We start from the raw sequence: 24,409 nt of genomic DNA, 5'->3' as shown, positions 1-24,409 counted from the left end.
TACCCAAAAATGCCTTCATAGTTGCACCTCCATTAGTTCTCGTCAGAAAATACTTCCACTGTCTCACCAATAAATATCTCTCTGTTATGCCATCATCGGAGAAGAAAAAAATTCCGACAAGAAAATTCTTCTTTGCATTTATTACACCATCTTAGAGAAGTAATATGTAGTTTATCACTATTTTATTTGGAGCTAATTGTAACTCATGAATAAGTTTGCCATCTAGGATCTATTAAAGTAATCAAGAGGACTTCAATATTGTATTTAGAAAATTGATCAAATCACAAATCGTTCAAATATAGGGATGGCAATGAGGTGAGTTCAGGGAGGGTTTTATAAATTTTAGACCCCACCCGCCCCTAAATCTCCTAACTTGTACCCTTCTCAAAACCTGTAATGAGTTGGAATTTGAGAATCTAAACCCTCCCTGCACATGAAAATGCAAAACCCTGCCCCAAGCCAATCCTCTTCGCATTCAAGGGTGGGGTGGGTTGGGTTTAGAACCTATATCTAATTTCATATTATTTCTTGTTATATATAAGCAATAAATAAGTAAAATAACACAACCAAACAACAAAATTTTCAATTATTTGATTAAAACATTTAAAAAACACATAAACTATCAATTACCCTTCACATAAAATTCAAAATATTATTAAATTTGAGTTATTCAACACCTAATACATAAAACTTATATACTTTCCAATAATATGCGGGTTAGGGAGGGTCGGGTTTAGCCTAATACTTAACCCTACCTGTACTCATACAGGCTGTAGGGTACAAAAATTCGTTCCCACCCAAAATCTGTCCTTCAAGCAAAAAACCCTACCCCATGGCACAGCCGAGTAGGTACCCACTAGGTAGGGTAGAAATTGCCATCCCTATTGAAATAAAGAAGAAAATGGTAGTTTGAGACTTCAGAAAATTTTAAACAACCAAATGAGAATATTTTTCAAAGTTAATTTAGGAACCTTAATAGAGGGGATATTTGTTGCAAAGTGAAAGTTCAAGGGGATCTTTATTGCAAATGAAAGTGAAGGGGGTAGTTGTCATTGACCCCATACTAGAAGGTCTTTGTAATTTATCCTAATCTAAAATCGAATCTCCATAAGAAAATAAAGAGGCTATGGAAAGAAATTGAACCAGTCATCATCGAAGAAACTTTGATGCAACAAAAATGCAACAAAAAGATCAAGATTATTTCAATCATTGGTACAACATTGTCCCCCTGGATCTATAAACCATCTGGTTTACTTGCTCCAGTCGAATTTGAACTCTTGATTCTAGTGCTCTTAACATACCTGCACGGCTGCACCTATGGGTTACGCAATTGTCAGGGTCTTCTTTGTGAAACTCGATACACATCTGAGACGTAGAGACTGCTAATATGTAATGCCAAATTTAGATATTTAATACTAATAGGGGGCTTTACTCCTACTTAACAACCTTCACCAAGCTTTTTCCAGTGATCTTCTGAAGCCTCATGGCATTCATCCTTCCTCTGATCTTTGCAACATCTTCCCACTGACCTGCTTTTGCATAGATGTTTGCCAGCTGTACATGAAGATCAGGATTTTCAGGTTCTAACTCAACAAGGCGTTTTGCAGCCATCTCTGCTACCTTTCTGTCCCCTTGAATTGTTGCAGGTCCAAGTAATGCTTCCCATATTTGAGCATTTGCTTGAAAAGGCATCTCACTAATGAACTTCAAAGCTTCTTGAAAAAAACCTGCTCTTCCCAGCATATCTACCATGCAGAGGTAGTGCTTCATTGTGGGTTCTATACCAAAGTCAACAGACATGTCTCTGAAATATCCAAACCCTTCTTCTACTAAGCAGGAATGGCTGCAAGCTGAGAGGACAGCTATTAATGTTACAGAGTTGGGGCTGACCGCTCTTGTCTTCTTCATTTTTTCAAAGAGAGAAATGGCTTTGGCTCCTTGACCATTCAACCCATAGCAGATAATGAGTGCAGTCCATGAGCTTACATCCTTTTCCTGCATCTGATAAAAGACCCTCTCTGCAAGCTCTAGAGCTCCACATTTACCATACATATCAACAAGTCCATTACCAACAATAAGAATCCTCTCTAAACCACTTCTATATACATAGCCATGTATCTCCATCCCTTGTCCCAATGAGACCAAGCTGGCGCAGCATTTAAGTGCAGTTACAACTGAGAATGAATCAGGTTCAAGCCCTCCAGATATCCGCATCTCTAGAAATAGCTGCATTGATTTTTTTGCATCTCCATTCTGAGCATGGCCCCGCATCATTGAATTCCATGAAATGAGGTTTCTTTCGGGTATCTCGTCAAAGACGCGACGGGCTGAGAACATAAACCCACATTTTGCATAGACGTCAATCATGGCAGTCGAAACAAAGATATCAGACTCAAAACCAGACTTGATCAAGAAGCTGTGAATTTGAGATGATCCTTGACGGCAAGAAAAACTTGGAAGGAGAGTAGCCATGGTAAAGGAATTGGGTCGACATCCAGAATCAAGCATGTCATTGAAAAATTCAACAGCGAGGTCCGGTTGATGGTTTTGATTAAATGCCGATATAACAGCAGTCCAAGTGACAACATTTCTCTGGGGTATATTTTCAAACAGGTAATGCATGTGTTCTAGCCAACCAAATCGGCCATAGAAAAGTAGTAAACTATTACCCACAAAGAGATTAGAATCATAACCCAATTTAATGGCATGGTTGTGGATAATGAATCCAGAGGTTGGGTCTCCGAGTTGGGTGGAAGCTTTGAGGATGTAGGGGAAGGTCTGGTTATCAGGCCGGAAACCATGATTAAAATGGTGGGCATAGAGTTCCAGGGCTTTAAGAAAATGACCAGCTTGGACTAGCTCTTGTATTACAGAAGAGATGGTGGGATTTGAGTCGCAGGGTTGGGTGTGAAGTAAAAGAGCAAAATGATTTGGATATGGGTTTGGGATTGTATACCTTCTTCTACATATGGGCCTGAAGCGCATCGTTAAGATACACTCGGATTGAAAGTCTGTTTGTTGTTAAAACATTTAATAAGATTGGGGATCGAATAATGCTTGATGAACAACTCTTAACACAGAGCATGTTGCTTCTCTTGAATTACACACGAACTCGAACTTAAGTCGGGTTCCGACCTCACCTCTGTGGTGGACTTTGGTTGGACTGGCCTTGAGCTAACGGTACCCAATTGTTCGAATTTAGTCTCATTTAAGGGTGATCCAAATTCGTTAGGAAGCTTCAACTTTATCCTTATTTTAAGGAATAACATGAAAAGAGTAAATCCCTAATTCTTTTGTCAATGTAAAATTTTTTTTGATACTATAATTATCTTTTAAAAGGATATAAAAATCATTTAATTATAGTTTTAATATTAATTTTAATAGTTATTAAAATGTTTATAGTTGAGTTCGCGTTTTGTACACCGGTGGATTCATTGGACGCATGAACCCATTAATCTTAATCGACCACGTCGTCCAGGCCTAAAACTCTTAAAAGTTAACACGTCTTTCACCGTTAGCATTGCGTTAGCCGGTTGAACCGATTACAAAAAGACAAAATATAATTCAAAAACACCTAGCCCGCCATTCTCCTTGCCATTCTGTCTGGTTTTCGTTGCTTTCCGAACGGTTGATGAAATCGTTTTATTAGGTGTATTTGTTGATTGACTTTTAGTTCTCTTGTCAAATATCCAGCATGAGATAGTTCTCTGAGCTTTCTTTTTACACACAATTTTTTTTAATTTATGTATTTTATCATTTTTGCGTTTTTATATTTTATTAATTTTTATTCATTGAAAGCTTTAATGTCATAAATAAATAATAAAAGTTAATAAAATATAAAAACACGAAAATGATAAAATACATAAATTAAAAAAAGCACTTAGGCACATGCATAATATTGTATATTTATCATATTCAACAAAAATAACTGTGATATATCTGAATTATTTTTACACACAAAAATACAAAAAATTGTATAAAAAATTGAACACATCTATACAATTCTATATTTATGCTACTATTAAAAATATTAATAAAATTGTGAAACTTTCTTTTGACTAACATACTCAATTTTATATTTAGTCCCTATTTAATTGTAAGGTTTAAATTGTAAATTGAAGTATTGAACAAGTACTTTTCACCTCATTCAATTTCCTCTATTTAAATGTTTTTTTTTTTATAAATGAATTAAAAAAAAAGATACACCAAAAAGATAAAAGACTAGAAAAAGAAGAGTCTACCTAAGTAGGCGGGCTTGTCAACGATACTTGAAACGTCACAAATTAATCCAATTATCACATATTTGAATGATGTGTTTATGTAATCAAATTTGGATTTTGCAATCCGCATCAGACTAATAATATAAAAATATAAAAATATAAAATTTATAAAAAAATATATGAAATTTATAAAAAATTTGGATATAATATTACTATCATTATTATCATCTAGAATTGCCATGTGCAAAGCATGTGCACATTTACTAGTAAGCTAAAAAGGTTGCAGTGCAGTAAAATGATGCAAATATTTTTTAAGGTATTTTAGTAAATTTACATATGAGTGAAGTTGGTTAAAGGTAAATTTTGCATTTAAAAAAATTAAGCATTACATCAACATTTTCTATTCCAAATGCTAACGAATGGAAATGTATTTGCACATTTGCTATTCCAAAAACAATTGGTATCCATGAGCTGAGTTTTCTTTTTTTTTTTTTTTTGTGCAAAAATTGGAGAGAGAATCGTCCCTTCATTGCAGAAGCAAGAGCAACAATTGAGGTTTTCTTTTTAATAATTTGAATAGAAATCCATCTAAGCCAACATTAAGTCTGTATGGGCATATTTGTCCTTGTAAGTATTCCATTAGACACAACAACTAAAATGTCTACCATGAGAGGCATTAATTCATTTTAAAAGGATAGAAAAAGTCTTTAATATTATGTAGGATAAACCTTAAGGGAGGTTTAAATCTTTTCATACCCTAGTTAAAATTGTATTTAATTGGATGAAGGACTAAATTCAAGAATAAGTGTATTTTAATCAAATAAATAAAAGTAAATATAGATATAGATAATATATTATTTTTTTTACCACATTTAATAGCGCCACATTGTTATGCTACAACAAATCTGGAATAAGGACAAATATAGCAACAAACAGACAATTAAAGCTTTGAAAAATACATAATACAATCATTAATAGAGTTAATCTATAATCTATAATTCTATAACTAGTAAAAGATAACGTGTATTGCACGTGGCAATATCAAATGAGGATAATGATAATAGCTAGTCAGTAACCAAATGATCTTACTGGTTGAAGCATTAACTATTTAATCAAGAAAATGGACTATGATTAAGACATTAATTCATTTTTTTCTTTGTATTTTAGCCATTTCTATCTTTACTAACAATAATTCTTATTTTCAAACATATTTTTGTTTAATATGAATAATATATAATATTAATGTATGTTCAAATTTTTCTATAAAATTTATAAAAAATTCTATATTTATATTTTTATATTTAATTTATGAGATAATAAAAATTATTTATTTACCAAGAGGAAATGCAATTCCAATATATTGTTTGAACATTGGTTTTTAATATTATGGTCAAATCAATTATTTATATATATAGTATATATATTATTTATATTATTATTTATTTGTAAATATGTTATTTATATTGAATTTTTATAAACTTTTTATATGATGGATGTAGTTGAAAAATACTTATATTTTTTGTTTTTTTATTTCAATTGTTATATTTTTTTCTTTTAAAAATTTATTACTTTTTCAAAAAATTAATTTAGATTGTATCAAATTCAAATATCTAACATCTTGATCGGGTTTAGATTCAAATCAATATTTATGAGATTCGCTCAAATCTTTGGATCAGATTAGATTTGAATGTAGCTTAATTTAAATATGATCTGATCTGTTTGCATCCCTACGAATCCACTTGCCTATGATGAGCTAGTTAATTAAATTATTGAACCATTAGATATGGTTAGTCGGGCCATGTGTAAGACATTAATGCTCTTTATTTTTTATCCTAATGTTTATCCCATTTCTATCATTAATGAAAATGATTCTCATTAATCACACTTATCATGTGATGAATCATTGAATATATAATATTATAGAATGTTCCCAAAATAATCGACAAATTTTTATATTTTCTAGAATTTTATGTATTTTATTATTTAATACTAACATTCATTTGACATGGATAGTTTAACCACTAACCCACCACTTGGATGGAAAATCATGTATTCCATTTTCATCATCGATAAAAGTAATTCTTATTTTCATGTTTATATTTGTTTAATATGGTGAATATATAACAATAGAATTGTATCAAAATGCTTTATACAAAGCTTATATTTTTCTTTGAGTATATATGTATGTATTTCATATTTGTTACTTAGTTATGACATCATAGATTTATCCATTTGACCCGGAATGTTAGATCATTGACCTACAACTGGTTTTAAAATTTGCATTTCATTTACATCATTAATAAAATAATTATTATTTATTATATTTTTTTGTTTATATTATTAGTATATAATATTATAGATGTGCCCAAAATTGTTTCATGTTTTTTTGTATTATTCTATTTAAAAAAAATTATTTTAATTATACATCATGAGTTAACCTATTTTCCATCGGGCCATGCCGCCTATGGCCCGGCATGATGATTCGCGGGCTGTGCCAGGCCCGATACTAGAGTGTAGTACTGCACCACTACTATTCTAGGTACTATTATATGAAAACCGGTCTATCTAGTCAAATTGGTTGATTTGGGTTGCATTCAAGCAACGCAAAACTTTAAAAACCCAAGTCCCATCTTGGCTAGAGTTGTGCCCATCATCTTAGAAGTTAAACCCAGATTTTCTTGCATCATCCTGCAGCTTGAAAGGCCCAATTGGGTCCGTTGGATCCATATTTTACGAAATAAATAAAGTGTGAAATACTGAAAGAAGCGCATGAATAAAGTTAAGGGGTTTTTACTGTTCAGTCCACTCAAAAAATCCTAGTTCTACGTACAGTTTGGGGTTAGGTGTCAGCTTGGAATTGATGCCAATTCATGAGTGGATATGGATGTTATAGGTGGAACTGTTTATAATTTTGAATTGTTGTAGGCCTGCAGTTCAAATCAGAATTCTGAGGTAGAGTGCAATCTAAAAATCCCTAAAGTGTTTAATAACATCATTATTTAATTTGATCAAATGACATCTACACAGTAGACATGGATTATTTATTCTTTGTCCAAACCTATAGGCGTGGTCCCAAGTAGGCAAATAGTTACTTAGAATTGTCACATTGACAGATTTAGGTCATGCAGCCCATTAAAGGCACTCCGTTCACGCCATCATATGGTATAATTTTAGGGGAGAATGACTGTTCAGCCCACCTCATAATTCTTATCCCCACCGTACAAGTGAGATGAATCCTGACTGTGGATTGATGGTAAAAACCACCGGCATGATGTTGTTTATAGGGGGCTACTAGTAGACTATGTGGGGCTGTAATTTTAGAATTCTACAGTGGGTTGCAATGTAGTTCTCTGTAGTTTTAGTATATTTAGGTACAATTTCCAAGCAAATATCAGATTGGGTTGGGTTGGATTTCATTTTTTCTATATCTGATTATGGGGTTTTCCACCTTATGGTTCTTTTTTTTGGGTGCTTGGGACTGAGGTGTTTCATGAGAGATTCAATCCTACTGATGTGGATTCAGTGCCACATCAGGGAAAAAATGGAATCAATAAAAGAACTGCATTTTGATAGTCGGTTTCATAAAAAAACATTTATGCAATGATTAATCTGGGGATTGAAGAAAAGAGGGATTTCTTAAAACGTCAAATTGAAAAAAGTCATTTCTGGATGTCAACCTCTCTATCTCTAGCCTCTTCTGAACACATAAACAACCAAAAACTACAAAATGTGTTTGTTAATTAATGGACATTTTCAAAAAAATTACATGGAAAACGTAAAGTTAAGATGTCGTAAAAACACAAATGTGGATGGCAGGTTGGTGTGGTTCTTGCAAAATTCTAAGTCAGCTCAACGAGTTGAATCCTTAGCAATAAAGGAGCATCTACATTTTGCGATTAATAACAATAATGTCTGATTCAACTCATGTTGTTTGTGGATGCAAATCCACCAAATCCCAATGCAAGCCACCAATGAGAAGAATGCTAGGTGTATCGCAGAACATGACGGAGAAGTTGTAAGGGTGGACATGGACAACTTAGAGTAGAACTTCGTCAATGGTTACATAAGAATCCTAGTTACCATTGATTTGGGAAAGCCCTTGAAGACAGGAAAATGGATCAACATCAAAGATAATCAATCTAGATAATGGGTGAAGTTCAGATATGAATGAGTCCCGGATTATTGCTACCAGTGTGGGAGATTGGGGCACCTGTTGAGTTTACGTGGGGAAGTGGCGGATGATGACTCAGATGAGGAGATCCCATCTAGGAGATATGGACCTTGTCTTTGAGCAACACACAAAGAGGGTCACTAGTGAGGGGTGATCGGAGGAGCCCTAGGAGCAACAACAATCAGGAGGGAGAGGAGCCAAGCACCCAACCAACAATCAAAAGAGGTGATTTGAATATTTTGGGCCAGTCGTTGCGGACTACAAGGAAAAAGAATTTGAAAATGACCCATATAGGGGATTACGAAAAAGGTGGGGCATAAGGAAATATTCTCTACGATAGATCAAAAGATATCATCATCAAGGAATTCTCTATTAAGAAAAGCATGACAAACCAAAAAGTGGGAGAAGACATGCTAGGAAACAAACAAAAGAGGTTGTGTCTATTGAGACTATACTAGTGATATCTGGCAAACCAAAAGTTGGTGGAATGGAAATTCAGGGTGGGAATGAAGAGAAAATAGGAAAACTTGAAGGAACCAGAACTTCATTAAAAAGAGGAAGGGAGATGGAGGAGGCTCTATAAAAGCTCAACATTGAAGAATCCAAACCATCAAAACAGCAGAGGTTTATAGTAAATGTTGACACAAACCCCTGACAGTCCAATACCTTTCTTAAATTGCTCAGACCTATCACCCTAGTCTTATCTTTCTAATGGAAACCAAAACCAACCCGGAGGCCATGGGAAGGATTAGTAGGTGACTGGGTTACCTCTCCAGTTTCTCAGTGCCTCCTCGGGGTCTTTCGGGGGGGGGGTTTAATAGTCGTGTGCACGGATCGTCCAATAACCCAATTACAATGAAGGTAGAACTGCCTTCTAAAGACAAGTTCACAACATCCTTTATCTATGGGGTGCCATAACAGAGTAACAAGAGCTTTACTCTGCAAGAATTAGCAAACTCAGGGGCCCGCATCAGTGGGACCTAGCTAGTTATTGGAGATTTCAATGACATCTTAAGCTGGAGGGAGAAGAGAGGTGGAAGCAACCTAGTTAGGCTCAAATGGCAAGTTTTAGGTTGGCTCTAGAGACGTGTGGCCTAACAGATTTGGGATATTGGGAACCGGGCTTCACTTGGAGTAATAATAGACAAGGAGACCAAAATGAGGTGGGAAGACTTGACAGGGCAGTTCATAACCTGATACGGAACTCTCTCTTCCCAAAAGCAAAAGTATTTCATGAAGCAGCAATGGAATTAAACCATTGTACAATCATTCTCACGTTGTAGAAATGAAGATTTAGAAGGAAGGTGCCCTTCAGGTTTGAAATTATGTGGTTAAATCATCTAGAGTGCAATCATATTTTTAACCAAGCTTGGATCAAGAGAGGCAGACCGATCATGATATTAGAATTCAAACAAAAACCAGAGGACATAGCTTAGGAGATGAAGGTTTAAATTAGAGAATTTTTTGGAATGTTTTTGAGAAGAAACAACTGAAATCACAAATCAATTCACTCCAAGAATTAAGATAGAGTCGGGACAATAATGAATCACTCCAAAAGAAAAAAGAGCTGCAAAAGGTCCTTAGAAATGAAGAAACATTATGGTTTCAAAAATCTAGATTTAACCACTTGCAGTTAGGAGGTCGAAATACAAAATACTTCCACCAAGCAACCGTGCAAAGGAGACAAGTGATCAACATTGTTAAGCTGATGACTGCAAAATGAAGGTGGATTGAAGAAAAAGAAGATCTCACTTCCAACTAGCCGAGGACCTTGTTTCGGTTCCCCTAGATGAGGCCGAGCCCGAGAAGACAGTTCGTGTCGGGTTCAACCTTCCCCTCAAAACTAATGCTGATGTCTTTGTTTGGTCCACCGCTGACATGCCCAGAATTGATCCCTTGGTCATCACTCACAGGCTGAGCGTGGACCCGAGCTCCAGGCCAGTTCGACAAAAGAAGAGGAACTTTGCACCAGATCGTTGGAAGGCCATAGGAGAGGAAGTTGGTAAGCTACTCGCCGACTTCATTGGAGAGGTATACTACTCTAAATGGTTGTCAAATGTGGTTTTGGTAAAGAAAGCTAATGGGAAATGACGGATCTGTATTGACTTCATAGACATTAATTGAGCCTGCCCTAAGGATAGCTTTCCTTTGCCGAGTATAAACCACCTCATCGACACCAGTACAGGGTATGAGCTACTCAGCTTCATGGATGCCTTCTCCGAATACAACCAAATAACAATGCACCCAGAGGACGAGGAGAAGACCTCGTTCATCACCAAACATGCCACTTATTGTTACAAAGTGATGCCCTTCACCCTCAAGAATGCGGGAGCCACCTACCAATGCCTCATCAACAAGGTGTTAAAAAATCAAATGGGAAGGAACGTCGAAGCCTACGTGGATGATATGGTGGTAAAGAGCCTAGAAGTTGAGATGCACACCTCGAACCTAGCTGAGACCTTTGACACTTTGTGAAAGTTCAACATGAAGCTTAATCCCAACAAGTGTGCTTTCGGTGTCACCTCAGGCAAGTTCTTAAGCTTTGTTGTTACTCAAAGAGGCATTGAGGCCAACCTTGACAAGATACTATCCATACTGGACATGGCACCCCCTCGGTCGGTGAAGGAGACATAGAGACTCATTGGCTGGATAGTTGCTCTCAACTGTTTCAGGTCGAAGTCGGTTGGCTACCTTCCCTTCTTCCGCGCCATCAAAAAGTTAAAGGATTTTTAGTGGACGGAGGAATGCCAGTACGCCTTTGATGAGTTAAAGGTCTACGTTGCCTCACCTCCCCTCCTCGCTCAGCCAGCCCCAGGAGAGACCCTATATCTATACCTATCGGCTGGGGATGAGGCAGTCAACTCAGTGCTGATAAAAGAAGACGGAATGCAGAAGCCAATATACTATATTAGCAAGGTCCTTTGCAATGCCAAAACCAAATATCCCGAGGTGGAGAAATTGGCCTTTGCCCTCGTGGTCTTGGCTAGAAAGCTCAGGCCTTACTTTCAAGCTCACATTATAACGGTCCTAACAAACCAGCCCCTTAGGGCTGTCCTCACCAAACCCAAGACCTCAAGGCGCTTGACCAAATGGGCCATGGAGCTGACTAAATTTGACATACAGTACTAGTTGAGGCCTGCTATCAAACTATAAGCCCTAGCAGACTTCGTAGTAGAATGCAATTTCATCCAACGCCAAGCCCTCTGCCGAGCCCTCGAAGATGCTGAAGGGGATCGCCCGACCAATGGGACTCACCCCAAGTGGACACTCTTTGTTGACGGTTCATCCAACGCTAAAGGAAGCAGAGTAAGCCTCATCCTCCTCACCCCAAACAACACAGTCATAGAGTATGTGCTAAGGTTCGACTTCTCTACATCCAATAAGGAAGCCAAGTACGAGGCCCTTCTCGCTGGTTTGCAACTTGCCAAGGACCTTGGCTCCTTACATGTCGAAGCCTTCAACGATTCGCAACTGGTGGTGAATCAAGTCAATAGAGAGTACAAGGCCAGAGAGCAAAGCAAGTCCAAGTATCTTGCCAAAATTCAAGAACTTGCCCACCACTTCCATCGCTTCTCCCTATAGCAAGTTCTGCGAGCTGAGTACGCAAGAGCCAACACCCTTTCTAAGTTGGCAAGCACCTCGACCACACTGTCCATGTGGAGAAACTACCGTCGCCCTTGATAGAAGAAGCCCAAGTACTTCCAATAAAGGCCGAACCATCATGGATGGACCCCATCATCAACTTCTTGCTAACAGAATGACAGCCTGACAGCAGGAACGAAGCTAGGCAACTTCGACGTCAGGTAGCCCACTACACCTTGCTGGAGGTAAAATTGTACAAAAGATCCTTCACCTTGCCTTACCTTTGATGCCTCCGTTAGGGGGGTGAGTATGTGCTTTGAGAAATTCACGAAGGCATTTGTGGTAACCACTTCGGCGGTTGAGCCCTAGCCCAAAAAACACTAAGACAGGGGTACTTTTGGCCGACTCTTCACAAAGACACAGTCGAGCTGGTGCAAAAGTGTGGCCAATGCCAGAGACATGCCAATTTATGCCATCAGCCAGCCACAACCCTCTCGACTCTCAACAACCCCTAGCCTTTCGCCAAATGGGTAGAAGCCGAACCCTTGGCTACCATTACAGCTAGAGTAGTTCAGAGCTTCTTCTGGAAGAATGCTATTTGCCACTTCAGCCTCCCCCACATACTAGTCATTGACAACGGGAAGCAATTTGACGATGCCAAGTTCTGAGAGTGGCGTGCCTCCATCAGCATCAAGCAATAGTACACCTCGGTGGGCTACCCCCAAACAAATGGCCTAGCTGAGGTCACCAATAGAACTATATTGGACGGATTGAAGACCAGACTAAACCGAACCAAAGGCCTATGGGCTGATGAGCTAAGCAGTGCCCCCTGGGCATTCTGAACCACACCTCGGACAGCCATTGGAGAGACCCCTTTCGGCCTGACCTACGGTACAAAAGCAGTTATCCCAGCAGAGATCAGCTAGTCGATGCTCCTAACTAAAGCGTATAGCGAAGCTGAGAACATTGAAGCACTTAGAGCAAACTTAGATCTATTGAAAGAAGCTCGGGAGCAGGCACAAATCAGAGTGACTGCCTACCAGCAATGAGTGGCCCACTACTACAACTCAAAAGTGAAAGAAAAATGCTACCGAGAGGGAGACCTCATCCTCAGGAAGGTCATGGTCTCCGAACCTAGTGTAGGAAAGCTGGGCCCTAACTGGGAAGGCCCCTACGGAATCAAGCAAGTTGTCGGCCCCGACACCTTTCATTTGGAACATTTAGATGGAAGACCCGTTCCTTGGACATGGAACTCGGAGAACCTCCGAATGTATTACCAGTAAACGCAAACTTTGATGAATGAAATGCAAAGTTCCTCTTCGGCTCAATGTTTAGCACGTGTTCTCACTAAGTTCCCAGGACCCCTCAGCTTCGCGACTGGTCGAAGCATGCAGCCTCTTCCGAGGACCATGCGCTCGAGCCAGATTGTCGCTAGGGCACATGGCTAGTGGCGAACACCCTAATTTAACGCTTCACCAAACTAAAACTCATCATTACAGCTGAGGCATCGCATGCCTCGCCACCCACCTCGACGGTGGATGGCCTCCTGGTTGTATACACTTAGTGCGATTAAGTAAATGTTAACCCCAACCAACTTGGCGGTTTGCCTCGACCCGAGACCCCGACCTCCTTACAGCGCCACCTCGGCCTCACCAAAGTAACCACTTGGGAAAGAGACCAGCCAGGCCGCTAGGCGAGCTGCACCTCGGCCTCGGCTTCCCTCCCATACTTTGGAAGACAACCTTGGCCTAGCCTAAGTGAACACTTGGGTGAAAAATGAGCCAGGCAAGTTGCACCTTGGTTGCATACCTTTGCCTTGGCATTGGCCCCTTAACAATCTAAAGCGAGCGTATACCTAAAGCGAGTCATTACGAGACACCTTTTGAATTGTGATCTCTTCGTTGGGAGGGGTAGAGGCCTCTCGGTAAAAAAAAAAAAGAGAAAGCAAAAGAGAGAAAAAGGGGAGAACACATCATACAAAAAATGCTTATGTTTTTCATTTCATTTCAGTATAAAGCGTTTACAAAAAAAAATTTACGACCTTGGAGGCCGAGTCCATTTACATCTCAAAAAAAACTAAAGAGAAAGAAAAAACATAGGGAGAACCACGTCAAGCCTCGCCACAAACCGGGGGACGGGCAGAGCCATCAGCAGCTTGAGTCTCGTCAGGGGAGTCGGGAATCACCTGTAGCCTCTCGTTATGGAAGTTGGGCATCACTTGTAGGAGGGCCTTTTCGGTGTCCTCAATTCCATCCAAGTAGGATGTGGATGCATACTCCGCAAGGGCCTGCTAGTACTCGGTGGACTTCTTGAAAGCCTCCATTGCCTCAGCCTCCACCTTTGCTGCCCATTCCTCCATCCCTGCTACAGCCTCCGCAACCCTCTTCTCCGCCTCAGCTGCCCTTTTCTCAACTTCGGTAGCCCGCCCTTCGGCTTGGGTTGCCCACTGCTTCTCATTCGTGATGATGCTCTAGAGGTGAACCCTTTCCTCTTGCTCTTTGACAAAGTGGGCCCATGTTTCCTTCAGGTCAGCCTCCATCTTCGTTCAAAGCATTTGCTCATCCTTGTGAGCCTTCTTAAAGGTTTCCTTCTTATCCTCGGCAGCGGCGATAGCAGCCTGGAGCTTTTCCTTCTCCTTCTCATACTTCTCCAAGTGTGATAAAATAAGGCTCATTCAATCTCCCAGACCGACGAAGTGAAGACAGGCCTGCAACAAGAGTTATCAGTAAAGACTACAACAAAGAAATAACCACATGACAAAGTATGAAAACAAAAATTACCTCAACCAAGTGGTACAACCCCTTGTCGTAGATGGCTCTCGGCTCGCTCTACATCATGCGGAAGTGATCCCTCAAGAGGATCACCCCACTCATCCGGGCTTGGTTGACCCCTTCCTCAGTTATTGAATACCCCTCGCGAATCGACCACCAGGGGCAGAAGACCTTGGCAGACCCCTCGACTCCTTCGACGAACTCCTATGCTGACGAGGGGGCGGATGAGGGCCCCGTTGGGTGCCCCTTAGGGGGAGGCTTCTTCGCAGCGTCCCTAGTTGAACATTCAATGTGGGCCACCTTCTTCGGTGGTTTCTCTCTCAAGGCCCCTTCGGTAGGCCTCTTCTTACCTGCCTCAGCCCCCTCTCTGGGCTTCTTTGACGTCTCGGTCGACTTCTGGGCCCCCTTGGCCGGCCTCTTCCCCTTGGCAGGGACTTGTTGAGTTGCCCCCTTGGAGGGGACTTGTTGGTGGGTAATCTCCTTGGGGGAACTGATGCCCGCTCGCCCCTTGTAGGCTCATTCTCAGCAGGCCTCCTCGGCGTCTACCCTCTTGCCTTCTTCTCCGTTTGGGCCCCTGCTTGGCACGGGCACTTTCGAGCAGGAGCTTCTTGGCGTCAATTGGTACCTCTGCAAAAGAAAGAATATGAATTAGTATACCAGACGAGGATGAGGGGAACATATAGAAAAGCTAAGGAACCTCTCCTATCAAGGGGGGGCAGGGCTAAGCCTCACAAATACCAAGGGGAGCTCATCCTCCACCACAGGCTTGGCCCCCAGCACCATACGGTATGCCACGGGAATGACCTCCTCATCTCGAAGTGGAGGGGGACACTTCTCCACCGTCGTACAGGCCTCTCCCACTTCGACTTGAAAGACCAATCTTCAGGGTAGGAGATGAAGAAAAATTTGCCCTTCCAGTTGTGGATAGACGCGGGGTTATCAACCATTTTCCCCCTCCGTGGATGTAAGTAATACATGCTAGGCGCGGAAAGAGTGCTTCCTCAGCACAAACATGACACAAAGCATCTTCGGGGTCAACTCTACATCCCGAAGCCAAGCCCATACCAGCATAGCTACAAGGTTCCTAATGGACTTGGGAACGAGCTGACTAATAGTTATGCCATACCACTCCAGTAGCTCAAAAATCAAAGGGTGGAGAGGGAATCTAAGGCTGAACTCTAAAAAATGTTGGTATATACAAATTTCCCCCTCTTCAGGGGTCCATGGCCGATCACCAAGGTCAGGAACCCTAAGCTGGTAAGACCGAGGCATGTGAAACCTCCTAGTTAGGGCCTTTACTTGGTCCACGTCCAGAGTACTATCGAACTCTGAACGCAGAAGATTAGACATCGCCACCCTTCAGGCAGTGCATTCGGAATTTCATAGCACTCAGGGCAGAATCTGAGAAAGACATGACTGGAATAGAAACAAAAATAGTTACCTAAAAAGGTGAAGGAAAGAAGAGTGAAGACGAGGTGTGTCGAAAAGTTGAAGGTTTGGGAGCGGTGTTCACTCGATAGCAAGGGCTCCTCGAGACAAATGATGAAGAAAAATCGCCACTAAGGCCCCTATTTATAGAAAAATGAATGGCTCAGATTCCGTTAGATCCAACGGTCATGAAGCCTTCACCTTTGTTGACCATCTGCAGTATGACACTCCACGCCCAGCCTCGGGGAAACGAAATGACGCCTAGTAAACCAGCACGTGCCTAGCCTTGGGAAAATGAAACGACGCCTAGTGAATTGGTGCTCAGTCTCGGGAAGATGAAATGACGCTAGGCGAATCGATGGGCCCATTTGTTGTAACCCACCGGTTCGGATACACAGACACGATTGGCGCATAGACCGGTTCGCCCGAGTACCCGTCCCTTTACGCACGGCTCCCAGACCGTCACCACATGAGTACAAGGCACAGGCTCGGCTTAGCTGGGCCCCCTTCCACCTCAGGCTCCCCAGTTGAAGCCGAGGCATCCACAACTTCACTCCTCTTCCGCGAATTGAAATCAGGCCGAAGCAAAAGCGAGACAAAGGCGACGCAACTGTAGGGTACACTCCGCTGAACAAGCCCGATGGCACTTACTAATATTGACACTCCCTTTGGCCGAAGCCGAGGTCCCTTTCAAACCCCCACCTCGGCCTCGGGAGTGTGGGGCAAGTAATGTAGATGCATTTGGCTGGCCTGTACAAGGCTGACACGTGTCAAATGGAGGCCCCACATAGGCTTACCATGAGGATGCTTAGGGTTACCTAATGCGGACCAGGCGGACCCTGTCGTAGGGCGCCGCATGGCACTGGTAGAACTTCTCATCAGGCCCTCATATGGCTCGCATCTAGACCATCCGGGCCCAACTACCCCCTGGCAGCTCCGGCTATAAATGCAAGGCACCCCCCTCAAGGTAAAGGATTTGAAACTTTTGGATCTCTAGTGCTCTCTCCTCTAAGGACCTAGCGCTATTTGAGACCTCGTCTGGACCCCTCGGTTCCAAACTCATCACTTACCTGCTGTGCATACTGACTTGATCGTCGGAGTCCTCGCCTCGGGTAGTGACCCGAGGCCTCTGACACCTTCTCCCTCGTAGACATACTACAGTGGGAACAACATCTCGTCCTCCCTTGTACACTCTTCTCAGTACCAGCCCTCGGCTTCTACATCATCTGAAGGAATGATTTGCCTTGGCCTCCAGTCCTCGGCCTTGGCTCATCTCCTCCGGACCCTCCAAGCCTTCAACCCTCCTTCGAAGATTGGGAGTGAAATTACCTTGTTACCCTCGGCCAAACCGAGCATCAACAATAACAATAATGGAGCTAGGGAAGGAGTATGCCAAATTAAAAATAAATGATGTTCTAAAAATCAATTGGAATGGCATTTCCTTCTAGATCTAATAAGTCAACTTATTATGGTGTTATTAAATAACAAAATACAAATAGAAAAACTTATAAAATTTACAGAAAATTCCAAGGATGCCTTTAACAATACATATTCATCTTATCTAACAAACGCATATTTGAAAATGAGAATTATTATTACTAATGATGGAAATGGCTAAAAATACAAAAGAAAAAGAAAAAGAGAATTAATATCTTGCCCATGCCCCGATTGACCTCATTAAAGCAATAAGGTCATATCTAAGTCAATGGGTTGGGTTAAATCATTATCTTAAATCATTATTTATAAAATTGTACAGTGATAGGTCGACCAGTTTGATTGTCCAATAAACCACAAGTTGAAAACACTAATATAAATTACAACTAAAAAGATAAGAAGTCATGTAATAGCTCATATAACTAAGATAACAAATCCACTAATACATCATGATTTAATTATTATTATTATTATTATTATTATTATTTGAAATTACCACGTGCAACGCACGTATACATTTACTAGTTCACCTAAAAGTAGCATGCATGCCATTTAATTTGATGGAGGAACAAAAATGGCGATCTTGCTCATGTTTGAAGTAATAACTTTCTCAAGCTCTGGACTCCCGTTCAGAGTGGCTTGTTTCACTTCTGAAGATAATGCCTTCCACACTGATCTCTTCCCAGTTAAATAACTAAATGCAGGCCTGAGCAAAAGCAGTGGAACACAAACAAGGTAAGTAACTTATAAGGTTGACAACAAATTATATAATTGCTTATAACGTCTGATAGAACTAGCTAGGTTCATTATCAGAAAATTGATATCAGAAGATCAGTATATTCTTCTCTCTGAAACTACCATGAATCTTTTTCTACATTCTAGCTATTATGTTCCACTACAGTATCTCAGGTTAGGTCATCCCCATCAAATAAAAGAAAGTCACTAGCTAATTGAATTCTCTGAAACTTTTTGAGAATTATTGTTGAAAATTGATAATATTAGAAATATTATCACAAATTTTAATTTCATTGATCCAGTAGAGTTAAATTAAATCCGCTTTTCTAACATTCAATAAATTCTCTCATGACAATGCAGACTACTGGGCCAATGATCTATTGATGTGAATATTCATAGGGGTGCTCACGGTTCGGTTCAGTTAACCGAACCGTGGGGTATTTTTTCAAACGTAATTGACCTGATCGGTTTTTTAAATATTCAAACTGAAACCAAATCGATGCAACCGGTTATCACTGGTTAATTGTGGTTTGTTTTTTTGGTTTTTTATGCACTTAAAATAAAAAAAAATACCTAAAACTATCGGTGGTTGCTGTCGGTGGTGATTTGCCGGTGCCAAACTGGTTTATGCCGGCGGTTGCTATCGGTTGTCGCATGAAGTGAGAACTTGAGAGGTGGCGCCTGTCAGAGCCATAGAGAGGAGAGATGAGAGAGAGAGAGAAGAGAGATACAAAGACGGCATTGGTGCTTGCTTGTTGGCAAGGCGGCGACCGGCGTTGCCGCTTGGTGCTGGTGGTTGGCATGGGCCGCGTGGTGGAGATGACAGGCGAGAAGAGAGAGATACTCATTCAGACACTCACAGAGAATAGAATAGAGAGACAGAGACAAAGACACTAGGAGAGAGCCGGAGAGGCCGTCGGTCGAAGGATGACCGACACCAGAGGAAAGCAAGGGGAAATGCGGCGCTGACTGCCGAATTGGCCACTTGGGATTGGGGTCTGGCCGTCTGGGGAACACGAAGAGTAAGATAAACTGAGAGAGTGAGAAACAAAGAACTAAAAGAAGGTTTTAGGTTTAGGTTTCGAAGAGACAAACAGAGAAAGGCTGAAAGGTTTTGATTTTCGAAGAGATTGAGAGATTGCCGAACTTTTTTATTCGATTTTCAAAAATAAAAATAAAAAATATAATATATAATATTATATAAATATATATTACTGTATATATATCGATCCGTTCAGTTAACTGCCAGATTTTTAAATGGTTAATCGGTCAGTTCGGTTTCGATCGATTCAGTTTTTCAGTTTTTTTCTCACCACTAAATGTGATAATAAACTTATAGAAACAGTGTATTAATTAGATTTAAAGTTCATTATTGTTGAAAGCTCATCACTCAAGAGTAAATTATATATCTACTAACGTAATTAAGAGATCATGGTATTGCATATATACCGTGTTGTTGTGATCATAGAAAACCACTCCATTCCTTCACTGCCTGCAATTTTAGAGACTGCAAAAAACTTGGGCACAACAAATAACTGACCAGTGCTCACATGGGTATCCAGGATACATTGACCATTAATACCTACGATCTGAACATGCCCACCACCCTTCACGATGTAGATCACTTCAAATGCCGAGTCTAAGGAGTATCCTGGAGAGTGGAGAGCATTGGAGTCAAGCTTTATATAAGTAGAGCTCAATCCAACTTGTTGTAACAAGGGCAATTTCTCAACTGTTACAACCACAGCACGTCCACCCTTGAAAATATCAACGTCTGGCGTTGCAGCATCAGTGTTGAAGATCATCTCTTTGGTGCTCGCCATGCAAGGCTCTGGCATTCTCTTCCCCTCCTTAAGCTTGACAATTAGAACACCAGTTTGGCTATTCACGAGCTCATTTGCTTCCTTTTCATTTAAACCCAGTGCTCTTCTAATGAATTCCATTGAGAAGCCTTTGAAGATACCATTAGCTCCAGCTAAGAGGAAATAGGTGAAGTCTCCAGAGTGGTAAGCCTTAGAAGTTTCACCTAAGAACACCACAACAAGTGCAGATTCACCATCGTTGAACCACCATGAAACTGCTCCGAGTGGTACAGGTATCACGTCGCCTTTCTTGAGCCTCAACACCTTTTCATCTGAAGAGTTTGATAACACCATCCCAACCCTTCCACTACCTGCGAATTGAAGTACTTGTAAACCAGATCATGACGGGTTGGGGTAATTTTTATAATAATTTCTAGAACTGGAGTGATAAAAGTTGAACTGGTGTGGAAGTTTTTGTAATACCACCCCAACCCCTATTGCAATGATCCATCAATTCAAACAACCAGAAATAGAAATAGGAAAGGTTGAATTGGGCCAGCTTGTCGGCTAATGGGTTGACAATGTGCTTAACAATGTCATCCATTTTAAATGATGCCTTTTGGGGATAGAAATTTGAAAACATGCTTAGGCCAAGCTTGTGGTCCTTGTTACCAGTTCTTTACGCACCGTTTGGGGCTTAAATATTTAGACCTATGATAATTGAATTATTCTCATGCATATGGACCTTGGCTATGTTTGGGAGTGCTTAAATAAGTGTTTATTCAAAATAAGTACTTATTTGGGCTGGGACTATATTATTAAGCACTTATTGGTGTTTGGGAAATAAGTGCTTATTTAAAAAATAAAGGCTTATTTTTTAAGCCCAAATTCATCTTTTTTGAAGTGCTTATACAATAAGTACTTATTCAATTTTTTTATTTCAAAATTATCCCTAGTTGAATTTTATAAAAGTACTTTTATAAAAGTGCTATCATAAAAGTACTTTCATAAAAGTGCTTCTGTAAAAGTATTTTTATCAAAGTGTTTTCATAAAAGTATCTTTATTAAAGTGTTTTCTAAAAGTACTTTCGTAAAAATGTTTTCATAAAAATACTTTCATAAAAATGCTTTCATAAAAGTGTTTTTATAAAAGTAATTTAATAAAAGTACATTCATAAGGTATATTTTGAAAATTTGAAAGAAAATGAAGGAAAAATAGTCACAAATGCTTATTTAAGTGCTTATTGGAGAAAAGTCTATTAAACACATCCAATATGAAATAAGTGCTTATTTTTTAAAATGAGCACTTGAAAAAGTTAGTTGCCAAATGCAAATAAGTGCTTATTCTAATAAACACTTTTTTTAAGAACTTATTCAATAAGCACTCCCAAACATGGCCATTGGTTCAATGCCATAAAGCCCATGTTTACTTTTTTTTTAAAAGAAAACTTGCAGGCAATTCATTACCTCAAATCGTCGACCAATACAAGTATAAGGAGTTCAGGAGAGAGAAACCAATAAGTGGTCTGACTTACATTGCAACCCAACTTTGCTAGTGTGAGCAACTCTATTACTTGTAATAGAGTGTTCCCTGTAATCGGTGATAACCGGGTGAAACTTCGCTAGAGTGTTTGTAAGTAGACCCCATCTGGTAGAAGCATGAAAATGTCCAAAATACCTATGCAATTACTTTTGAAAAAAATATTTATTTTTCAAATTCTTTTTCATATGAATCATTGCCTCAAATCCTTCTAATTTCTTTTCTAAAATTGATTTAATTTTCAAATTTCCCTTCATATCAATAAATCAAAAGTAAAGCTGAAATTTTAAATTCTCCTTTTTACTTTTCATAATGTTTATATTATTTTTTTTCAAATAATCATCCCTAATAATAACAATGGGGCTGTTTGGCATTGTTGTCGTTTCCTGGAGCAATGGTGCCACATCAATGCCACATTGGAAAAATAATCATAATGCTTGTATTACTTTTTTTCAAATAATCATCCCTAATATTAACAATGGGGCTGTTTGGCATTGTTGCCGTTTCCTGGAGCAATGGTGCCACATCAGTGCCACATCGGAAAAAATGGCTGCAACTTGTTGCTGCCAACAGGGCAGTGATGTGGCACTGATGTCAAACTGGATAATGGGTACCAGTGCTGCCAAACAGAAAAAAGTTGCTGTTGTCTCCAGGAAATGTGCTACCTGACAACAACGATTCTAAACAAAAATAAAGACATTATTTTCTGAGAAAATGATATATGAATATTTTGGACATTTTTATGACTCTTATTAGAGAATTCTAATAAAGAGGAGGAAAGCAAAATTAATTTACCTTGAATAACATAGCCAACCTTGGATGAATCAGCATAGTGAGGTAAAGCTAAGCCTAAAGGCTCAAGGACAAGCTTCCCACCACTGACCGTGGCTTCTTGAAGAATGGGATACTGAGAAGCTGACCAGCTATAGTAACTTCCACCCTCCCCTTGAAAGATTTTCTGAGCCACCTTGGGGGATAAATCAAAATCCATGATTCCTTCGCTTCCTTCCAAAATATAGAAATTAAAGACGATTACCAGTAGAAGAGTATTTCCTTCAGAAAATAGGATTGGCGGACGAGAGTGTCGTGTGGAAAAGTATTTCCCTTAGCCATCCATTTAACAAAACACATCTGTACGAGCGTACGAGAGTGTCGTGTGTTGCAAAAGTGAACGCGTTTATCATTAGACATGTGGTCATGTGGAAGAAAGCTAACCACATAGTATATGTTTAGCATCGATGAACCTACCGACTGAGGAATTATCTCAATGATATAGGGCCATGGGTACAAGTTGATCGGATTAGACCGTGTTCGGTAAGGTTGAGGTTAATCCGGACCTAATTCAAGTTGTTAGGTTGAGATCGAGTTGGATTTGGGTTTGTCGCATTTCACTATTTCCTTTTGTTAAATATTCTTATTTCCTAGATTATTCAATTTTAACATTATCATGTGTAAAAACTTATTTATCAAGTTATAGAAAATTTTTTTCTTAAACTCTAATTTTTTGACATAGAGATGCATACATACATAAATACAAATATTTATATACATAGATACATATTTAATAATGCTTATACCATGAAGTTAAGACAATTTCAGATTGGGTCAGATTGGTTAATGTCTCAATTATAACGTAATCCAAAAGTTAATTAGGGTTCATAAATTTCAGCTCTAACCCTAATCTGAACTTCAATCCAACCCAACATGGAAATCAATGATGGCATGACTGACACAAGAGACCATATTGAGAACTTCAAGGCAATGATGCTATTACATGGGTTCTCTGACGCTATAATGTGCTAAGCCTTGTAGGTCACACTAAGGCTCCATTTGTTTTTAGGTAAATTATTTACTCCGATAAATGCAAATACCTAGGTAAGTTTTTTCTAGGAAACACTTACCAGGGTAAGTGAAGGGATGGGAGATCCATCATATGAATGGCCGAACCATGCATGGTGGATGGGCAAAATTTCAAAAATTTATTTTTCCCTTTCGGGAACCTTATTCCCTAATTTAAAAAAAAAAAACTGCATTTTTCAAGGTTTGTTCTTGAAACAAACTGGACCAGATCTGAAATCAAAAGAAGGAGAGGGATATACCCGATACGAAATCAATGTAAATAACTCTCAACATAGGTATTCACGCCCAAAGATGTCACCAAAACCTACATCCATTGAATATGACATGGGTTATGGTGAGGCAGGATCAACAAGGAGGTTTTTCAGCAAGAACCCTAATTCTTCAGCAAGAATCAAACAATGGGTTGTGAGCACGAATTCAGATTGTTTCTTCTAGCAAGAAACAATATGAATATTTAATCTTGATCATTTCCAATAATAAAGATCAAACTGGGTAGGGGTGGCAAGAGTTGAGGTAGAAAACTACAGAAGAAGAATTCACCTACTGAGGAATTCACCCCCTTATTTATAACCTTCTTTAAATCAGCTTCCTAATCCAATTAGGAAGGAATTTCTTGATCCAAATTTAATATTTGGATCTGGACTCTTAATTAGATAAGATTTATCTTTTCATACTGCTGATCCTAATTAGATTACAAACTAGATTCGCCCCATTTAATTAAATCATTTAACCCTAGTTTGAAATGGGCTTTAGGTCCATCAAGTCATATAACTCACTTTCCCTTTAAATACTAGCTAGTTTGGCTCTCTTTGTATGGCATGGGACCGTAGCATTGATATCCACAAAAGCCATATGGGTTCAATCCA

The 24,409-nt window shown here is 39.6% G+C and overlaps 2 protein-coding genes across 3 annotated transcripts; both read right to left on the bottom strand.

Annotated features, from left to right (window-relative positions):
* Nucleotides 1-1,434: 1,434 nt before the first annotated feature.
* Nucleotides 1,435-2,985, bottom strand: LOC148855509 (pentatricopeptide repeat-containing protein At4g33990-like). Its single transcript, XM_088984916.1, has one exon. It carries the CDS (start codon nucleotides 2,983-2,985, stop codon nucleotides 1,435-1,437), a length of 1,551 nt encoding a protein of 516 aa, XP_088841042.1.
* A 15,014-nt stretch (nucleotides 2,986-17,999) lies between these two features.
* On the bottom strand, nucleotides 18,000-22,782 carry LOC148855508 (11S globulin seed storage protein 2-like). 2 transcript variants are annotated; one of them, XM_088986732.1, is made up of 4 exons: nucleotides 22,479-22,677; nucleotides 21,611-21,734; nucleotides 19,791-20,514; nucleotides 18,000-18,312 (listed from the first exon to the last, which is right to left on the bottom strand). In XM_088986732.1, the coding sequence occupies exons 3-4, from the start codon at nucleotides 20,495-20,497 to the stop codon at nucleotides 18,159-18,161; spliced, it is 861 nt and encodes a 286-aa protein (XP_088842858.1). In that variant the 5' UTR covers nucleotides 20,498-20,514; nucleotides 21,611-21,734; nucleotides 22,479-22,677; the 3' UTR covers nucleotides 18,000-18,158. The 2 variants fall into 2 exon arrangements, with proteins under 2 accessions (XP_088842858.1, XP_088842856.1); XM_088986730.1 differs by lacking the exon at nucleotides 21,611-21,734 and having other exon boundaries at nucleotides 22,479-22,782.
* Nucleotides 22,783-24,409: the final 1,627 nt, after the last annotated feature.

Source organism: Nelumbo lutea, chromosome 4 (genome assembly GCF_056320005.1).
Source record: "Nelumbo lutea isolate HS-2025 chromosome 4, American lotus-T2T, whole genome shotgun sequence".
In the NCBI taxonomy this organism is placed as follows: Eukaryota; Viridiplantae; Streptophyta; class Magnoliopsida; order Proteales; family Nelumbonaceae; genus Nelumbo; species Nelumbo lutea.
This window is presented reverse-complemented; position numbering and strand designations above follow the sequence as displayed.

Excerpts from the sequence above, each read along its gene's own strand:
- LOC148855509 (XM_088984916.1), bottom strand. The coding sequence starts at position 2,985 with ATGCGCTTCAGGCCCATATGTAGAAGAAGGTATACAATCCCAAACCCA.
- LOC148855508 (XM_088986730.1), bottom strand. The coding sequence starts at position 22,674 with ATGGATTTTGATTTATCCCCCAAGGTGGCTCAGAAAATCTTTCAAGGG. Across the intron at positions 20,515-22,478 it reads GGTTGGCTATGTTATTCAAG|GTAGTGGAAGGGTTGGGATG; the intron begins GTAAATTAATTT and ends TTCAATTCGCAG. Across the intron at positions 18,313-19,790 it reads TCTATGATCACAACAACACG|GCCTGCATTTAGTTATTTAA; the intron begins GTATATATGCAA and ends GCTTTTGCTCAG.